The sequence below is a fragment of the Carassius gibelio genome, chromosome B2 (genome assembly GCF_023724105.1).
Source record: "Carassius gibelio isolate Cgi1373 ecotype wild population from Czech Republic chromosome B2, carGib1.2-hapl.c, whole genome shotgun sequence".
Lineage (NCBI taxonomy): Eukaryota > Metazoa > Chordata > Actinopteri > Cypriniformes > Cyprinidae > Carassius > Carassius gibelio.
The window spans coordinates 13,483,871-13,502,911 of NC_068397.1; the positions used below are offsets into that span (position 1 = coordinate 13,483,871).

At 39.1% G+C, this 19,041-nt stretch overlaps 1 protein-coding gene across 1 annotated transcript in view; it reads right to left on the minus strand.

Annotated features, from left to right (window-relative positions):
• The window catches only part of LOC127951670 (netrin-G1-like), a 115,681-nt gene that overhangs the window by 53,947 nt on the left and 42,693 nt on the right, over positions 1–19,041 (minus strand). The window contains exon 3 of the mRNA XM_052549683.1: positions 9,025–9,668. Within this exon, the coding sequence (XP_052405643.1) occupies positions 9,025–9,668 (644 nt within the window). The remainder of the gene's footprint in view (positions 1–9,024; positions 9,669–19,041) is intronic.

A 19,041-nucleotide genomic window follows, 5' to 3' on the forward strand; every position in this document is an offset into this window, starting at 1 on the left:
AAGAAAAAGCAGCGAGACTGTTCTTCAAGTTTTTATTTTATTTTACTGTTTGCTTCGCGATGAGAGGAATAAGACATAAATCACTCCAAAAAGATTTGATGTGGTTGAGGATTTGAGAAATGGATTTCCTCAGAAAAAAGAATGAAGCACTTTATTCAGCAGAGATCATAAACATGAGTAAGTCTCTTTTTATTTATTTGTACTAGTTTTCACATAAAGTGTAAACATTTTACTAGTTAGACTTTTTCCAAATACTTTTTCCAAACTATAATTCCTGACTAAATGTATAATCAAGTGAAACATTATGAAGTTTCAGTAACAATATACAATACTATACCATTCAAAAGCTTGATGTAAATAATATAAATGTGACAAATAGAGATAACTCTAACAAATGTAAAAACAATGCAGTTCTTTCGATTTATTCCGCCTAAAAAAAAACTGAAAAATATGATCAGCTCTTTTCAACATTAATAATAATAATAATAATGATGATGATAATAAATGGGGTTTATTTGGTAATGGTAAATCAGATTGTAAAAAGGATGTCTGAAGGATTGTGTGACTGAAGGATGCCAAAAAATTTGTTTGAAAGTCAGCTTTGATTGTTCCTAATAAACTGTTTAACTGCTTCCCCAAGTGGATATTAAATTATGTTGTGGGATAATTAAATATATTCTTAATAAACTACAAACATAAAATTATATACTTTAATTTTGTCCTCACATTCTTTCTTGTAAGTCCTCCCTCAGAGTGGCACAGTTGAATGAGAGGCTCATTATGCAGCTCATTATGCAGGCCTTTGTCTTCTCAGGTGTAAATCACAATGATATTCATGGTAGTTGACGCCTACTCGCATATGACTTTTACCAACAAAAAGTGTTTTAGAAAATTTAAATCAATATATTGTTTTCTGTGAGTGAGTAAACAAGATGATTTTCACATCATTCAGAAAGAAAAATTCTAGGCTACAAGCTCCAGTTCTCAACTTTTCCGGCAACCAATGTTATGTATGTGTTTTATGGCCTTATTCAAGTGATTTAACATTTTTAGTTTTTCACTAACCATGCATAACATTTTTTTTTCTCAAAAATACAATCATGTACATGCATGCATTTCACATATTATTATAGCCCAGTTTGTGCTGATTACAGTGATATTAGACTTTACCCATTTAGATATTTATAAGAAACTGAAAAAAGCACAAATGTCAGGGCATGACAAAACTTCTCCAGGCCCCAAAAATACCCTTAGACTCCAGAGGGTTAAACAAGGACTCCGTAACACAGACTAAGACAGACTGGGTATAAATAGATAGAAGGATAATGAGGGAACAAGAGAAGGGTGAGGGACAATCAATTACATAACAAGGAGGAAGGTGACCAAATAAGGGAATAGGAAGTGATCTGGTGACAGACACCGTGAGAAAGGAGGACATCTAGTGGAACCCCAGGGAACAACAACCCAGACACTGTGACAGTACCCCCCCTCTACGGAGCAGCTCACAGACGCTCCATGACAAGACACAACACAGAGACCAGGAGGGAGGCGGACAGGTGGAGGCTCAGGGGGAGGGAGGAGGGCCGGAAAAGAAAAACATGGGGAACAAGCACCAGAAATGTAAACATAAAACAGGGAGACCAGGAGGGAGGAGGACCGGAGGAGGTTCAGGGGGAGGGACGGAGGGCCAGACTAACTGAGGGGAACAGGCAGAAACATAACAAAAACCAAAAACACAAAACAGAAGTCCATGAAGGACATAATGTAGCGTCCACCAGGGTGGAGCCGAAGACCCCCACAGCCATGTGGTCGAAACCAGAGCCCTCCAGGGTGGAGCAGAAGACCACCACGTCCTCGTGGTCGAAGCCAGAGCCCTCCAGGGCGGAGCAGAAGACCACCACATCCTCGTGGTCACCGCCAGAGTCCCCCAGGGTGGAGCGGATGACCACCACATCTTTGTGGTCGAGGCCCGAGTCCACCAGGGAGGAGCGGAAGACCACCACAGCCATGTGGTCTGGGCGAGGGCCCCCCAGGTCAAAGCAGAAGACCACCACAGCCATGTGATCAGGACGAGAGCCCCCCAAGGCGGAGCTGACCTCTGTGCGGCCGGACCAACGGGACTACGAAACTACGGTAATCCCCTGGTGTCTTTACTGGACTCCAGAAGATCGGTGACTTGACCTGACTCTGGAGGGTCATAGGTGACTAGCCCTGACTCTGGAGAGTCCACCGGAACCTGACTCGACTCCGGAGAGTCCACCGGAACCTGACTCGACTCCGGAGAGTCCACCGGAATGTGACTCGACTCTGAACTGTCTGTGAAAACCTGAGGCGCCTTGGCTTCGGGCACTGCCTCTGGAACGACCTCGGGCACTGCATCGGGAACGGCCTTGGGCACCACCTCGGCCTCCGGAACAGCATCGGGCACCACCTCGGCCTCTGGATCAGCATCGGGCACCGCCTCAACCTCCTGGACAGCAGCGGCCCGCTCGGGAACGTCCCCCTGGACGGCAGAGGCCCACTCAGGAACGTTCTCCAGGCTTTGAGGAACGGTCGAAGCCTGTCTGACTGTCCTCCGCCCTCTACGATGGCGAGTCAATGGCACCTTGACTAGCGACTCAGACGTTGAGTCGGCCATCTTGTGCTGTGGCTCTAAGCTGGCGACCATCTTGTGCTGTGGTGCTAGGCTGGTGGCCATCTTGGGCTGTGGCACTAGGCTGGCGGCCATCTTGGGCTGTGGCGCTGGACTGGCGGCCATCTTGTATTGTGGCACTGGACTGGCGGCCATCTTGTACTGTGGTGCTGGACCGGTGGCCAATTTGGGCATTGGCGCTGGATTAGCGGCCCTCTTGTGCTGTGGCACTGGGCTGACAGTTATCTTGTGCTGTGGTGCTGGATTGGCGGCCATCTTGGGTTGTGGCGCTGGCTCAGCAGCTTTGACGTGAACAGTCTTGGGAACTTCTAGGATCAGTGACAGCATGGAGAAATAGTCTAAAAATGAGTCAGCGGCCATCTTGAGTGTCGGTGCTGAGCTGGTGGCCATCTGGTACTGTGGTGTGAGGCTGGCTTCCTTCCTGCCTCGTGGTGTGGGGTTAGTGGCCATGCACCGCAGCGGCGCTGGGTTGGCGGCCATCTTGTGCTGTGGCGCTGGGCTGGCGGCCATTTTGCTTCGTTGTGCTGGGTTGGTGGCCATGCACCGCAGCGGCGCTGGGTTGGTGGCCATGCACCGCAGCGGCGCTCGGTTGGCGGCCATCTTGAGTTGTGTCGCTGTGCTGGCGTCCATCCTGCCTCTTGGCGCTGATCTAGCGGCCATCATGGGCAGTGGCGCCACCATGGCAGGCGTGCGCTTCTTCTCAACCCTCCGTCCGAGAGGTGAGACGGTGGCTCTAATCCATCCCACACGAGCCCCGGGTCGAAGGGTGGTCCTGCTTGAGAGCGATACGGAGTATCCTCTCGACCACTTCCTCCTCGGATACCTCCTCTGGTTCCCCGGAAAACCACCAGGCGAGTTCCTTCAAATCCATTCCTCTCCCGCACTGTGGCTGGGGAGGAGACATAAGTCGAAATACCGCTGGCTCTTGCAGTGATGGAGTCCTTCTGTCACGATACGTGATGCAAGAAACACGGCGAGAGAACCAATTGCGGGTAAGTCGTTTATTTAGGGATAATCCAAAGGGGTAAACAGTCCAGCCAGGGGTCAAAACCAAACATAATCCAAATCCAACATAAACAAGACAGGAAGACAAAGCAAGGCAAGGCAAGGCAAGGCAAGGCAAGGCAAGACAAGACAAGGCAAGGCAAGGCAAGAGTTGACGGACCTGAATAATACACAACATTAAACAAGGACTCCGTAACACAGACTAAGACAGACTGGGTATAAATAGACAGAAGGATAATGAGGGAACAAGAGAAGGGTGGGGGGCAATCAATTACATAACAAGGAGGAAGGTGACGAAATAAGGGAACAGGAAGTGATCTGGTGACAGACACCATGAGAAAGGAGGACATCTAGTGGAACCCCAGGGAACAACAACCCAGACACTGTGACAGTTATAGTCCATTTTGTAGTTATTTATCATTCCCCTGTCAACTGGGTAACTTCCTAAATGAGTTGGATGTGTTACTCTCAAATTTCCCTCAGGACAGTACTCTTCTGGTACTGCTCTGTGATTTCAAAATCCACCTAGATAAACCACAGGCTGCTGACTTCAACATTCTGCTTGCCTCATTTGACCTCAAGTGTCTAATACAGCTATTCACAAATCAGGTAACCAGTTGGGCCTTATCTACACACACTACTGCTCAACTAACAACACTTTAATTAAGCCTCAGACCACTTCCTCATCACTTCTAACCTCACACTGACTCTGGACACAACGCACAATCCTCCACAGGTCACATTTCGGTGTAACCTATGCTTGCTCTCTCCCATTCACCTATTCTCTATGGTTTCATCGTCATTTCCTCCACTATCTCAGTTTTCAGCACTGGACACAAACACTGATACTGACATACTTTGCTCCACTCTAACATCTTGCTTAGACAATTTTTTCCACTTTCATCCAGTCTTCATCCATTCATACTTATTCTCTCTCCTTCTTTCGCTTGATCATATCCCCACTCACCTCCTTCAAGGTCATTTCTTCAGTTTATACCCACGCTCACTCAGGTTATCAACACCTCTCTTCACTCTAGTACATATCCCACAGCATTCAATCAGGCTCGGTTAACCCCACTGCTTAAGAGAACCTCTCTAAATCCAGCACTTTTAGAAAACTGCATACCAGTATCCATTCTTCCGTTCATTGCGAAGACACTTGAGCTAGTTGTGTTCAACCAACTCTCTATGTTTCTTGCACAGAACAACCTGATTCTGAGCAACCAATCTGCCTTCAGAAGTGGCCACTCAACTGAGACTGCACTGCTCTTCATTGGAGGGGTGAGGTCACAGCTTCTTGCTACCGGGGTTGCTCAAGTCTCAGTGCTTGGACCACTTCTTTTCTCCATGTCATCTTCAGGATCAGTCATCCAGAAGCATGGTTTTTCCTATCATTACTATGCTGATGACATTCAACTCTACTTCTCCTTCCAACCAGATGATCCAACAGTAACTGTTCATGTTGCAGCCTGTCTGACAGACATTTCTTGCTGGATGAAGGATCATTACCTTCCACTCAACTGCTAGTGGTCTCGGCCAACCCAGCACTTCATCACAACCTCTCTATACAGCTAGGCAGAGATGTATAAAGTACTAGAGACCCAGATTTGAGTAAAAGTACAAGTGCTCTATCAAAAAAGTGACTTGAGTAGAAGTTGAAGTGCTCTTTAAGCACCACACTTAAGTAGAAGTACTAAAGTATTCAACATTTTTTGTACTTAAGTATTGCAAGTAGTCTATTTTTAAATTTACTACTCAATTACTGAAAGTAAAAGTACAAGTATTGTGTTATGTAGTTATTAAAGAAAGTGGTAAAAAGTTTGAACATATTGTTTTTACTATTTCAAATGATTAACCTAAAGGACAATCACAATTCCTTTGACTGTAACTTTTTGTAAACAAAAAACAGATTAAAGGGTTAGTTCACCTGATTTGCTAAATTATGTCATTAATAACTTACCCTCATGTTGTTTCAAACTCGTAATACCTCCGTTTATTTTTGGAACACATTTTTAGAAATTTTAGATTTAGTGCAAGAGCTCTCAGTCCCTCCATTGAAGCTATGTGTAATGTATACTGTCCATGTCCAGAAAGGTAAGAAAAACATCATCAAAGTAGTCCATGTGACATCAGAGGGTCAGTTAGAATTTTTTGAAGCATCAAAAATACATTTTGGTCCAAAAATAGCAAAAAACTCTGACTTTATTCAGCATTGTCTTCTCTTCTGTGTCTGTTGTAAGGCAGTTCAAAACAAAGCAGTTTGTGATATCCGGTTCGTGAACGAATCATTAGATGTAACCGGATCTTTTTGGAACAGTTCACCAAATCGAACTGAATCGTTTTAAACGGTTTGTGTCTCCAAAACGCATTAATCCACAAATGACTGTTTAATGTGGCTGACACTCCCTCTGAGTTAAAAAAACAAAAAACAAAACAATATCCCGGAGTAATTCATTTACTCAAACAGTACACTGACTGAACTGATGTGAAGAGAGAACTGAAGATGAACACCGAGCCAAGCCATATAACGAACAACAGACTGACTCGTTCACGAGTCAAGAACCGTTTCTGTCAGACGTGTCCGATTCGAGAACCGAGGAGCTGATGATACTGCGCATGTGTGATTCAGCATGAAGCAAACCAACACACAGAGCGCCTTAACCGAAATGATTCTTTTGGTGATTGATTCTGAACTGATTCTGTGCTAATGTTGTGAGCGCGAGGAAAACCGAAGGCTTGCAATCAACGCCATTACGTCGAGCGTTTTTACTTTTTTTCAAGTATGGCTCTGTGTGACGTTAGATGGAGCAGAATTTCCTTATATGGGTCCTAAGGGCACTTCTGCCGGAAGAGCACGCGCTCCTGTAGAGCAGAGCACTGAGAGCACAACAGACATTCACTGATCAGAGCGAGAGCGTCGCGAAATGGCGGCCGTGATTCTTTAGCTCCGCCCACACGTCTGGCGGCCGTGATTCTTTAGCTCCGCCCACACGTCACGCCTCCAGCCGGTCGTGTTTTTCCGGGAAAAAAACGGTACAGACTATCTTTCTCTTATGAATATAATAAAACTAAAGACTTTTTGGAGTTATGAAGGATGCAGTACTACTCTGTAGGTACTCAAGATTAACAGGATATTGAGTGAAAACGAGCATTTCACCCCCCCTTTAAACTCATTGAAAATATGAACTGAAGTAAAAGTGGAAGTAGGAGAAAAAAATAATACTCTAGTAAAGTACAGATACCGCCTTTTAGTACTTAAGTACAGTAGTGAAGTAGTTCTACTTCATTACTATACATCTCTGCAGCTAGGTTCATCAACCATAACTCATTCTAGGATATATTTATAAATACCTTGCTATGTGCACTGTGCTAGAATAAATGAGATTGTCGTAGCACTTAATTTATAGCCTCTAATTTGTAAGTCCCTGTGGATAAAAGCGTCTTCTAAATGACTAAATGTAAATGTAAATTGTGTTGTTGAGACAACAGTGAAACTGTTTGCATCAGGGAAAACAATTTGTGAAATGTCAAACATTTTCTTTTTCTTATTTTGTTTGTCCATGCCTCAGTGATGGACCATGTGCATGATTTCCCAAGCCTAACTTAGGATTTGTCGGTTCATTCAACTCAATAAGCAAACAATTCCTGACACGAAGAATACTGTCTGCTGGGGAATGCATGTGTACAACTTCCTTTGAATTATAAAATCAGTTTGATATATTGTGCAATGGGACTTCAAATGACATGTGCTCTAAAGTCAAAAGGAGTGCAATATGAAGGATCAAAAACCATGCAGCACCATTCATAATATACCCTCAGTAATCATTACAGATGCAAAGTCATATTGATGTCGCCCAACCGGCACACTTGCATGGTGATGTGTCCCCAGTGGTTATCATTTAATCAGCAGTAAATGGTCTTAATTAGTAGATTAGTCTCTTTCCAATTAGCTCACTCTGTAATTGCCCTAATCTACCACTGCAGTCCTTTGAATCCTAATTTAGAGCTGTGCATTTAGATTCACAGGGGACCTATCAAATGCGTCATTATGAACCAAGTTATTCTCACATAAACCAACTGCTTATGAGCCATTCCGGCCCAATTTGGAGAGCAGCTGCTGTGTTATTGTTTCTATTGTGCCATCATTTGACTTGTGAAGACATTGTGAAGTCATGCTGCACTTTTTTTTGCTTTTTTATGTTTGCTAAATGAGACCTTTGAGGTCCATTTTATTCTTTATTGCCCATTGCAATTTCCCTTCATCCGGGCTTGACTTCTAATTTTAGTGAAGAATATGAGTGGTCACTTTATGCTTATTCTGTCGTTTGACACCATGTGGAGCCCAACAAAAGCTGGGCTGCAGGTACACATATAAAACTCGCCAATAATTTAATCCTGAAAGTTTGAGTACACACAGCTGAGCTTTCACGAAAAAATCTGCAAACTTTAATGGCATTGTCATTACAAAATATTAATCTCAATTGTGCATATAATCATTTAATTGTATTTTTATTTGGATTTTATTAATATACCAATGATTCCATCTAGTTATTATATATATATGTATTTTTTTATTATTTAAAATAATTTTCTTGTTAACATTTGTAATTTTAAGTAACATTTGGTATATTCTATAGTAGTATAGAATAATTCATTGTATAATTTTGCCCCTGAAGTAATTGTAACCTTTAAGTAGATATGATTATGTAGCAACTTGTATGTTTTCTGACAATTTCATTGTCACATCATTTTATTGCGTTGATTGTTTTTAATGCTCTATGGCATTTGAAAATTACTTACCACCTACACGACACCTTACCTGAAACCCAAAACCGACGTGTTAATGAAAGCAGTGTGAATAAAACACAGGTATGATTTAAGAAAACAGTTCTGCTGAAGCAGCCTTGCAATTTTAGTTTGCTTCTACAAATCTTTGAGCTCTTTTATCGTGACTGGTTTCACAGGATGCGTACCTGAGCACTCTGTACCGCAAGTACAGTACACCGCTGTATCAGGTGAGCTAAGTTTACTATGTCAGAAAAGCAATCCATACGAAGATAGTTATGTTATGCAAACATCAAAATTCATGATTTTTTTGTACCAGGCTGTAAGCATGTGGAGTTTATGGGATTGCCAGCCTCTAGTGGCCAATCAATGAATTCCAGTTTTAGTCACTTCCTTATTGGTTTCACAAAAGAGAGCGGGAGGTTGCCGCTTGGGCACGTTCTTCCAATGAGCGCATGTTTTTTTTTTTTTTAATGGGCATTTTATTTGCATTTATTTGTATACTTATGTTTTCATTTAGTATTTTTATTTTTAGAACTAAGCAAAATATTTAAAACTTAATGATAAAATAATTAACTTACCTGCCCTGCACTTTAATGTCCGAGATGGCATAGAAGTATCTTGAAAGGTTGTTCTCATCCACCATTGTGGCTCCGGTGGCAGGCCTTAGAAGTCTTATTCGAAGGTCAGTGAGGGTGAAGAAATCCCTTAGGTTCTTGGTGGTGTCCAGCTGCCCATACAGAGAAGCCATGTTGTGCAGTCTCGGGCCAGCAAGAAGCGCGAAGCGGTCTTTGATCTCAAAGCGCACAGTCTTATCATACTTCCACACATAGCCTGTTGAATAGGCCTCGGTGCAGATGATTTCTAGCATCGTGCTTGGGGTCAGCTGATGTACTGCTTTTGGCTCCATAGTAAAGGCATCCAAACAGTCAGATGCATAAAACTGATACGGCTGCCACGTACGACCATAATCCAGGGACTTCTCCAAGACCAACTGCTCGGGTCGGCCAGATTCGAAGGTGAGGACAATGTCATCTGTGAGTTCTATTGTTTTGTTCCACGACAGCGTGATGTTGACCTGAAGGGGCTTGGGGTATTTCTTCCAGGAGGTTGACTGCCAGAACGTGGTTGGGTTTCGTCCTTCAGAGTCAAACATGAGCTCGGGCGGGTGGGCCAGCTCTTCGGTTTCAGCATCGCATTCGTTATTACACATATATGGGTTTTCCTGAAACACACACAGAGAGACCGGATGTGTTAATTATGCAGTACGCTAATAGTAACAGGTTTCCTGTTAGACAGTGGCACTCGTTTGAGGTGAACCCACGCTGAGATGTTTGATTCTCCACATTAATCATAATGTTAATGAACATATTCTTTGGTGAAAACACTTCAGCTTCCATTAATGCTGTAAGTTGGACATTTTCCTGAGTTGACTGCTGAATACGACTCTCTGAATGGCCAGCCCTGCTTTCAGAGTGGTGTGCCTCATGAGAGCTGCTCAACGATTACCCGCTCGCTCACTACCACCCAAATTGCTAATATAATTGATATTCTTGCTTGTTGGCCAGTTGGAATGGGAGTGGAATTCCGATGAGTGAAGTTGGAGGTACATATGGAGCTCCATGCATTTTTCATGCGTCTGTGTCTGCCCTGCACTGCTGAGCCACTGTGTTTCAGATCAACTTTTTCATTAACATTCTGCACACCTCTGAGCCATAGAGCAAATGACAATCAGCTATGAACTTTGAGGAGATGGCCATTAATTTCCATCTTGTATACATGTTTGATCGGCTGCAATTGTCATAAATCTTGTTTTGTTTCAGGCACAAACAGTGGCGGAATGCAATTACAAAAGATGTATAACATCTAAAGGCTCTTGGGACAAAATATTTAGCTTTGTTTGTGGAATAATTTTATCGCCATCGCTGCTGTCAGTGGAAGAACTGACAGATTGTGATGCTTCCTCTCATCAAATTAATTATCTGCTCCGCGTTGTTGGATCAAAATGTATTTCCCTTGTTTATTTAGTCCAGGAATGTTCACAGGGAAATTGGATCTTAGATGCTGTGCTAAGCAAAGACTGTTTCACTTGGGCACAAGTGTTTAGTCAGGCAGAATAAACACATCTATAAAGGAAAATATAATTTACTCCTATTCATATAAAATTCTGAATAGTTTTTTTTTTTCTGAAACTAAAATGTGGTAGCAAACAGAATAGAAAAATAATAGAAATTTGAAATTGAAAGAATTAAAAGTCAATTAAAAATAATTTTGAATGTTTTATAATAGATAGTTCTGGTTGAAATGGTACATTCTGCCTTATTTTTAACATAACAGAAGACTCAACCATTTTTAACTGGAATCTGCAAGGTTTCCGATGTCAGCCACTTCCAGTCATTTTAGCTGTCTTATATGCTGTGTTATGTTGCAAACTGGTATTTGATACATTTTATTTTATTTATTATTGTAATCATAAACACACTGGTTTGTAGCCCAAACAGTTAATACTATTTATAGTAGTAATATAAGAATAGTGTTTCCTGCACTTTGTTATTCTTTTAGTTATAGCAACTATGGAAATCTCACACACTCACAATAGATTGCTTACATCTACATTGAAAAGTAAAGTGAATTAAACTGTATACAGAACTTATTTCTATTAAGCCAATTGACGATTTGAATCCAATTAAAACTTCAATTTGTTTTCCTCTTGGCTGTGGTAAGCTGAATTGAAGTTCTCTTATGAAATGGAGTAAGTTCTTCAATTCACAATTTAACTCAGCATTTTTTTCCCCCAGCTTGGTTGTTTCTGGTCACTGCAAATGGTCATTTAGCAAGAGTGTCCCATAGAAAATACATATGGATTTCAGAACAACATGAGGAAGATAAGAGTCATTAACTATTTTGAGTCTACATGCTACTAAATGATCGGTCTCCTCTCTGTGTGCAGGAAGAGAAGTGAATTACCACCTGCACACACAGTTTCATTGATTTCTTCCTCCACCACATTACAACACATTACATACCCCGATATAGACAAAAATGAGTGGCTTTATGTAACTGAAATGGCCAGATTCTCTACAGTGGCTCCCTTACCAAAAGCAGCTGCCTTATCACGATCAATACGCTGTCTCTTCTCTTAACACTTGAGGATAGAGTGACCAGTGTTGAAGGTGGCCATTGAAAAATCAATGTAGATTAAATTCCATTCCACACATGGTCTCTGTCAGAGGGGGGAAATGGTTTCATTAGAATAGCTGACATCTCCATCAGCTGCACTGGACCACAGCAGTAATTTCCAAAGCTGCTCTCTATTAATCCCTGTTGATTAGACTACCTCCATAGAAGTGTGCATCACAGACACTTCAACATAAAGGTCATGTTAGACTGGTTGCTAATGAGGTCCTGCCTCATAAAGCCAAAGGAGCAATCCGAGATTGTGTCTTTGTGAGCGGGCCAATGGTTTGAACTAGGATGTTAGGGTGTTCTTAATATGAGCCTGTCTTAACTGAGTATTTATGTGCTGTGCTCCGATGAAAGCATTCAGTGTTATTGCCCCAACTGACCTAGAGCAGAAAAACAGGTTGTACATTTCAAACTTAAGATGAATGATGGTACAGAATTGATAGATAAAAATATAATATCACAAACAAATTTGTAATCATTTGGCCACTGACACAAGCCTTCAACTAAGTAAATTGTTGAACTATTCAGTTCATTTTCAATAACACTGAAGACAACAAGATCTTCTGTATACTATTGTACATTTCTGTAATTTCAACAGTTATTTACTGTATACCATCCAGTATAATACTGTAAATTCCATTTACAGTAAGTAACTGTAATACCCTTTGAATAATGTAAAAAAGATATAGTAGTAGACTGATGAATAGGATGTAAGGTTCAATTGTGAGTCATTTATAATTGATTAGTTAATGATGAACTAATCATTTGCAAAACGCATAAATGATTAACAAGTGATATTTTCATATTTTTATCAGTGTTTTGTGGATTGTTTTAAAAAATGTACCAATGATTAGATGATGATTAACATATAATTGACAAAACATGACTATACATTCACAAGTGATTATTAAGTAAAATGCTAATGATTTACAAATCTTGTAAGTTATCTCAAAAAATTGCAAAATGAAACAAATCTAAAAGATCCTTAGTAAAAGGTTAATACATTAAAACCAACATTATACTAAATTTTAGTGGTTGAAAACAATATATTTTAACTACATTTAAATAAACAAAATGTTGAAAGTTAGTCAACTAAATTTGTTTATTTCAATGTAGCTAAAATAAATTGATTGCAACAACTATCTTTACATTTTTTTGAGTATATTTACTAGTTAAGTTACTAGTTAATATATTTTTAATCACTTATAAATAATTGAAATGTAAACATTGTACTATTATCATACAGTGTTAAAAACTGGGATCTAAAGTGTTAACTACTCCTCATCTGCTGGTTACAGGTTGTGTGTGTGTGTAAACACTGGGGAGAAAGATCTACAAATGATGAGTAAAACATTTACAACTGAAAGGTAGTTTACACTTTAGAATAGGGGATGCAGAAAATGTTGTAAATGATTTATTAATATGTTTACACAACAGGTTTTGAATACGTTGTAGCGTGTACTGCAGTGTGAGGGCTTACTGGTGCGGATGTAGACATATGACTTCTCTGACACATGGAGTATTTTTAAAGCTGTGAGATAATAGTACAATGTTGACATGTCAATGATTTATTGGTGATTAATAATATATTATTATATTATTATAAATATTATGTATAATTTTATCAAAATGCACTTTGATCATTATTCTGAGTCTTACATAAAAAGTTTGCTTAAACATCATAGCAACAATAACTGAAATTAAAAGATAATCAAACAAATAATCAACTAATAAATTCAAATATACACTATTATTCAAAGGTTTGGGTCATGATGATTATTTTAAAAAGAAAATAATACTTTTATTCAGCAAGGATGCATTAAAATGATCAAAATAAATGTATAATATTACAAAAAATGTAATCCTGACAAAGAAAAAGTGGTAGAGCACAGGGCGTGGTAGAGTCATGGGTTCGATTCCCAGGGAACACACATATTGAAAAAAAAAAAAAAAAACGTATAGCCCGAATGCACTGTAAGTTGCTTTGGATAAAAGCATAAAAAAATACTATGTAGCACAATTTTTTTCAACACTGATTATAAGGAGAACTATTGCTTAAAAACCAAATTAGCATTTTAGAATTATTTCTGAAGCATCACATAACAGTGAAGACTGCAGAAATAACTGCCAAAAAAAAAAAAAACAAACAAAAAAAAAAACAATTATTAATGCAATTATTGTGTTAACAAGTAAAAAAAAAAAAAAAAAAAAAAAAAAAATCAATAACAACAGCAAATGTGATAGACATGAAGGCTATGAGACTGACAGGCAGATCCTCTGTTGATGTGGTATGGGACAGAGTATGTGGATGAAGAACATAAATTCATTGCCCAGTGACAGCAGGGCCTGATGAATAGGTCCAAGCTGCCCCACAAATCAGCTGATGTGACAAATGTTTGAAAATCACACACCAGATTACACAAAGCCTCTAAATTTCCCATCTCTTCCATGTATCGAATCACTACCAGCAACCTAGATGAGTAGTTCCTGTGATAAAATGCACTCAACCTCATGCATGTGATTTCACTGTTTCACATAAAGAAAAAGAAAAGGTCTTTCAATAAATTATCGGATCATGGAGGTTGTGTGATTCACTGTTTAGACTCGGATAAAGGGAATGCCTGAGGAAGTCTGGCTTTAACGTCATGTCTGATTACTTGTCTTTATTAATCTGTCTTGTTTCCTAGATGCGATATGCTCCTTGTGGAATTTACAAAGCTAGAGTGTTAATATTTTACTTACAGTTCAGTTTCTTTAAGCAAAACTATAAACTAAAAGTGGTTAACTGAAATAATTCAGAAATAAATTATTAGAAAAACTGAAATTAATATTAGAAAAACCTGTTTCAAATCAATGCTGCTTTTTAAATTATTCCGTTAATCGTGGAATCCTGAAAAAAATAATAATTGTAATTAAAAAAAAACAAACTCTGCACCCTGCAACATCCCACATCCACTCTTTTGTCCTCCTCCTAAGTCCCCCTCCATCCCTTCCTTTATCTCTGTGGCACAAGGTTGTGCCTTCTAAGGGGGGGGCAAACTGTCAAACCTACGAACCTGTTTTGTTGTGTCCTAGTATGCCATCTGTGTCATTTTTTGTTCATGTGTTTTGTAATTATCCTTATTTGCCGTAGTACAGTCAATTACATTACTCTTTGTCCAGTATTAATGTGTACACTGTTGCGCATGTGATTCCTTCCTGCTTTCTATGGATTTACCCCATTTACCCCCTGACTGTGTGAATTATTATTATTGTTTGTGCGCCTTTTGTACACGGCAACTTGTGACAGCAACTGGAGTCATGTGGATTATTGTGATGTTTTTTTATCAGCTGTTTGAAATCTCATTCTGATTGCACCCATTTATTACTACTACAGAGGATCTGTTGGTGAGCAAGTGATGTAATGCTTAATTTATCCAAATCTCTTCTGATGAAGGAACAAACTCACCAACATCTAGGATGGCCTGAGTGTGAGTCGATTTTCCCCAAACTTTATTTTGTAACTTAATATATAATTCAATTTGAAATCTGCTATAGAAAAGTGATACTGTATATATGTTTCTTGCAAAATATGTGTTTAGTCAGAATACATGGCTTATTTCAAATGGCCCCCAACTGGGAAATTTTCCCCAATGGGGAAATATTTTAAAACAAGATGGTGTAGTTCTATGTAGTTCTGGTGTAGCTGCATCATCCTCACCAGCCAAATCTTGACCCTTTGTTATGTTTCAAACTTCTTCACCATTCCCCTCTCTGAAACCAATGATTATTTCTTTATCTGCTCTTCAAAAAGGCCTTCCCCACTGCTATAGGAAGGATTCACTTGTCTGTTTCACGACAGAGAGCCTCGTTTCAATTACTACAAGGGTCTTCACAAGCAACTATATGAGATTGAGTCCTCAATCTCTCCTAGAGGAACAGAATTGCTAAGTCTTATATTGATGATGGGTTATGGGTTAGCCCAAAATCAAAAGGATACATCACATCCTTCCTCACACAGACCTTAACCCTTGTATTATGTTCGATTTCTGGGTACGATTTTGATGGAGCAGGGTCAAACTGACCCTAATTGCCTTCAATGCAATTCGCTAAATATCACATTATTAAAAACAAGGAATCAGGTATGAACAGAAACACTTTAATATCAGTATTTCTGTCATGACAACTCTCAGAGGGATTGGCATGGTAATGCACATTACTATTTTAGTGTATTGGGTCTTGGTGGAATAGATCGGCTATGCTGCTGCTGCTGCTGCTATACAGGTGGAGCTGGGGAAGGTGGAGGGTTTCTGAAGCAAGCTGCACTGCTACAGCAAGATCTACAGTAGTAATATATTTTAATATTGAGCAGCCAGCTCATTGGCTACCAATACAAGAGAGAACCGTGTCATGTGATAATGATGTCATTAACTGAGATTGAGTTAGAACTATTGGACTGTGTTATCAGAGTTTCATGCCAGAACTCTGTATTTGTCTCACAGTGCAAACGATTAATATCAAAAAGTATGATTTTTATGTTAAACCACGTTTTTAACCCCTAAACTGTTACCGTCCCACTTATAGAGTTTACTTCTATATTACTATCTTCTATATTACTATATTACAGTTAAATCCTAATCTAATCATGACAAACTATATATCGTTGGAATGGTCTAAGACTCCTAAATAGGTATTTTATTTATTTTAAGCATTTGTAAGTTTTTGTTACAATGAAGGAACAGTAATATATTAATTTATAACATGACTGCACCTCAAAACATACACTACATAATAATGTATATTCAATTCATCCTGTGAAATCCATTTTTAAATTGAAGATTACCATGGAAATAGTATTTTAAAATATTTAGTGGTGTGTCATTTTACAAAATGTATTACAGTCTTTTAGAATAAAATCTTTTTATAATCTTGACATAATGTATATCATGGGAAAGGTCTGAGTCTCAAGATTTCATATTTTGTGATAATACTATTGAGCGAAAAAAATATTTTGTTGTAAATAAATAAATAAATAAATAAATCTATGGAGTTTAAATGGCACTCGGTGGCTAGTTTTTGTATAGCGCCTAAACAAAATTGCAAAGGAATACATATAATTTTATTCATTTGTGTTTTTATATCAACTTGAAATTTGGAATACAACTTATTTAATGTTCATGTTTATGGACCTAAATGAGAAAAAGTTACAACATTTCTGGAAGAAAAAGACATAACATTTCATATACATTGAAAATTTATGTTTTTGCCATCTTATTTTACATTTTGTTTTAGTTCATGTACAGGTATGATATGTGCAAATGTGAAATGTAAGTATGTGTGCTGAATAAATAATGTATACTGGTGTTGTGTGTTCCACTATTATTTTTGAGTGTTCATGAGATGGATAAAGAAAGAAAATGTTCCTGTGTCCGGTCATTCTGGTGCTCAGTGCTCTGTAGCAATGACCAGAGGGCAACGGTTCAAAAAGGAAGTATGCTGGATGTGAGCAGTCCAAAGTGATTTTGCCAGCCCTTTTGCTCAATCTGGATACGTACAGATCTTGGAAAGTAGGGATGGTTGTACCAGTGATTTGCTCAGCAGTCCAGACTACCCTCTGGAGTGTTCTGAGGTCAGATTTGGTGGCTGAGCTGATCCAGACAGTAGTAAAAGTGCAGAGGATGGATTAAAAATCAAATCAGATGACAGCTCGAAAATCAAAATGGGTCCAATTGACCCAGGACATAGGGTTAAAGCAAAGTTTCGAAGGCTGAAACTAATGCAGACTCTTTTAAGGTATAGAAGTCTAAGCTATGTCTATAGTGATGTTGAGCCATGCTGGCTGGAGGGGCTTGATAATGGAGAGGGCTGAGAGAAGGGACATTGAGAGATTGTAGGTGCTGGCAATTTGACAGAAACTCAATAGCACTTTAATGGTCCATAGTCATCGAGGTGCTTTACTGCAGTGCAGGACTTACCCCACTGACCATGAGAGAAATGAAGCAAAGCGGTGGAGAACTGTGAAGCCAGCGAGACCTGCACACGCTGCAGAATAAGATCTGTGGCGTAGACCTGACAGATTGCCGATTGGATATCTGGAAATAACCTCATTGGCTGTAAAATGAAAACATTATGATAAGATCCTGAGCCTCTTATCATAATGTTAAGACACTCCCCAAGGATCTCAGTGCGTTAAATATCTGTGGCATTGGGTCACACAGGAAATTAGGTTATATTGAACTTTCTATTCATTAAAGAATGGTGAAAAAGCATAGTGTAATGTAGATGTACAGTGTGTGGACATGTTTTCAGAAAATATACCTTGAATTCATTTTTTATCATTCTACTGGCAGTTTTTCATTCATTTATGCTTACACATGCACACACACTCACGCATACTTTTCCAAAGGAGCTTAAATTGATCAAAACTGATAGTAAAGAATTGTATAAATGTACAAAAATATATATATTTCTAATAAATGGTGTTTTTGAATTTTATATTCATCAAATTCTATTCCATTTCCATTAAAATATTAAGCAACATTAAGCACATCATCATATTAAAGTGATTAACGACGGATATTAATGGCTGCTGAAAACTTATCCTGACCATAACAGGAATAAAATGCATTTGAAAATATATTAGAAACTAAAATATTATTGAAAAATATCAAGTATACCTAATTCATGGGTATTATTTTCTATCATTATTGTGTTGTTTCTATTTCTGCAGTTTCAGGCCATGTAGCCCTGCACACACCAACATTTCTTTGGACCAAAGTACCTCTCCTTATGTATATTAATAATACCACCTCTGAGAGAAGTGACTGATTTTGTAAGATAAAAGTATTAGATATTATATAAATAACTCATCTTCCACAAGGAAAACCATTAAAAAGGATGCTGCCTGGAGAAGCATTGTCATTAAAATACAGGGTATGTGGTTTCTGAGTGTTGTGAATCCAAGAATCTGTGCACGCAAATAGACAAAATTCTTCCACATGCTTGTTCAGGTTGGCTGTGATTTGTGATTGTATTGAATCACACTGCATTTTCATATTTAGTGCAGACAGATAAATGACTTTTGTCGTTTAGTTACGACACAGTGTATAATGATTTGACACGTGAGCGTCTAAGCAGAAGTGCACACATTGCTGTTTTTCCCTTTAGTATAAAGAAGCGACTCACAAAACAGCAGAAGGAGCCTGAGCTTTGAAGTGAACTAAAAAAAATACAAAAAATAAAAAATTTCAGTGCAACATGTTGTTCAGCTTCAGACTAATTAGGATTCACAGAGCATAGAGAGACCAGGATAACTCCACATTAATTAACAACTGGCCTCATTATCTATCCCATGGGGCTTTGTCCGGCTGGGGTAAACTTATCGCCACTTCATTATCCAGAGGGGGTGGAAGAGACTGGATTCACCAAGCTGT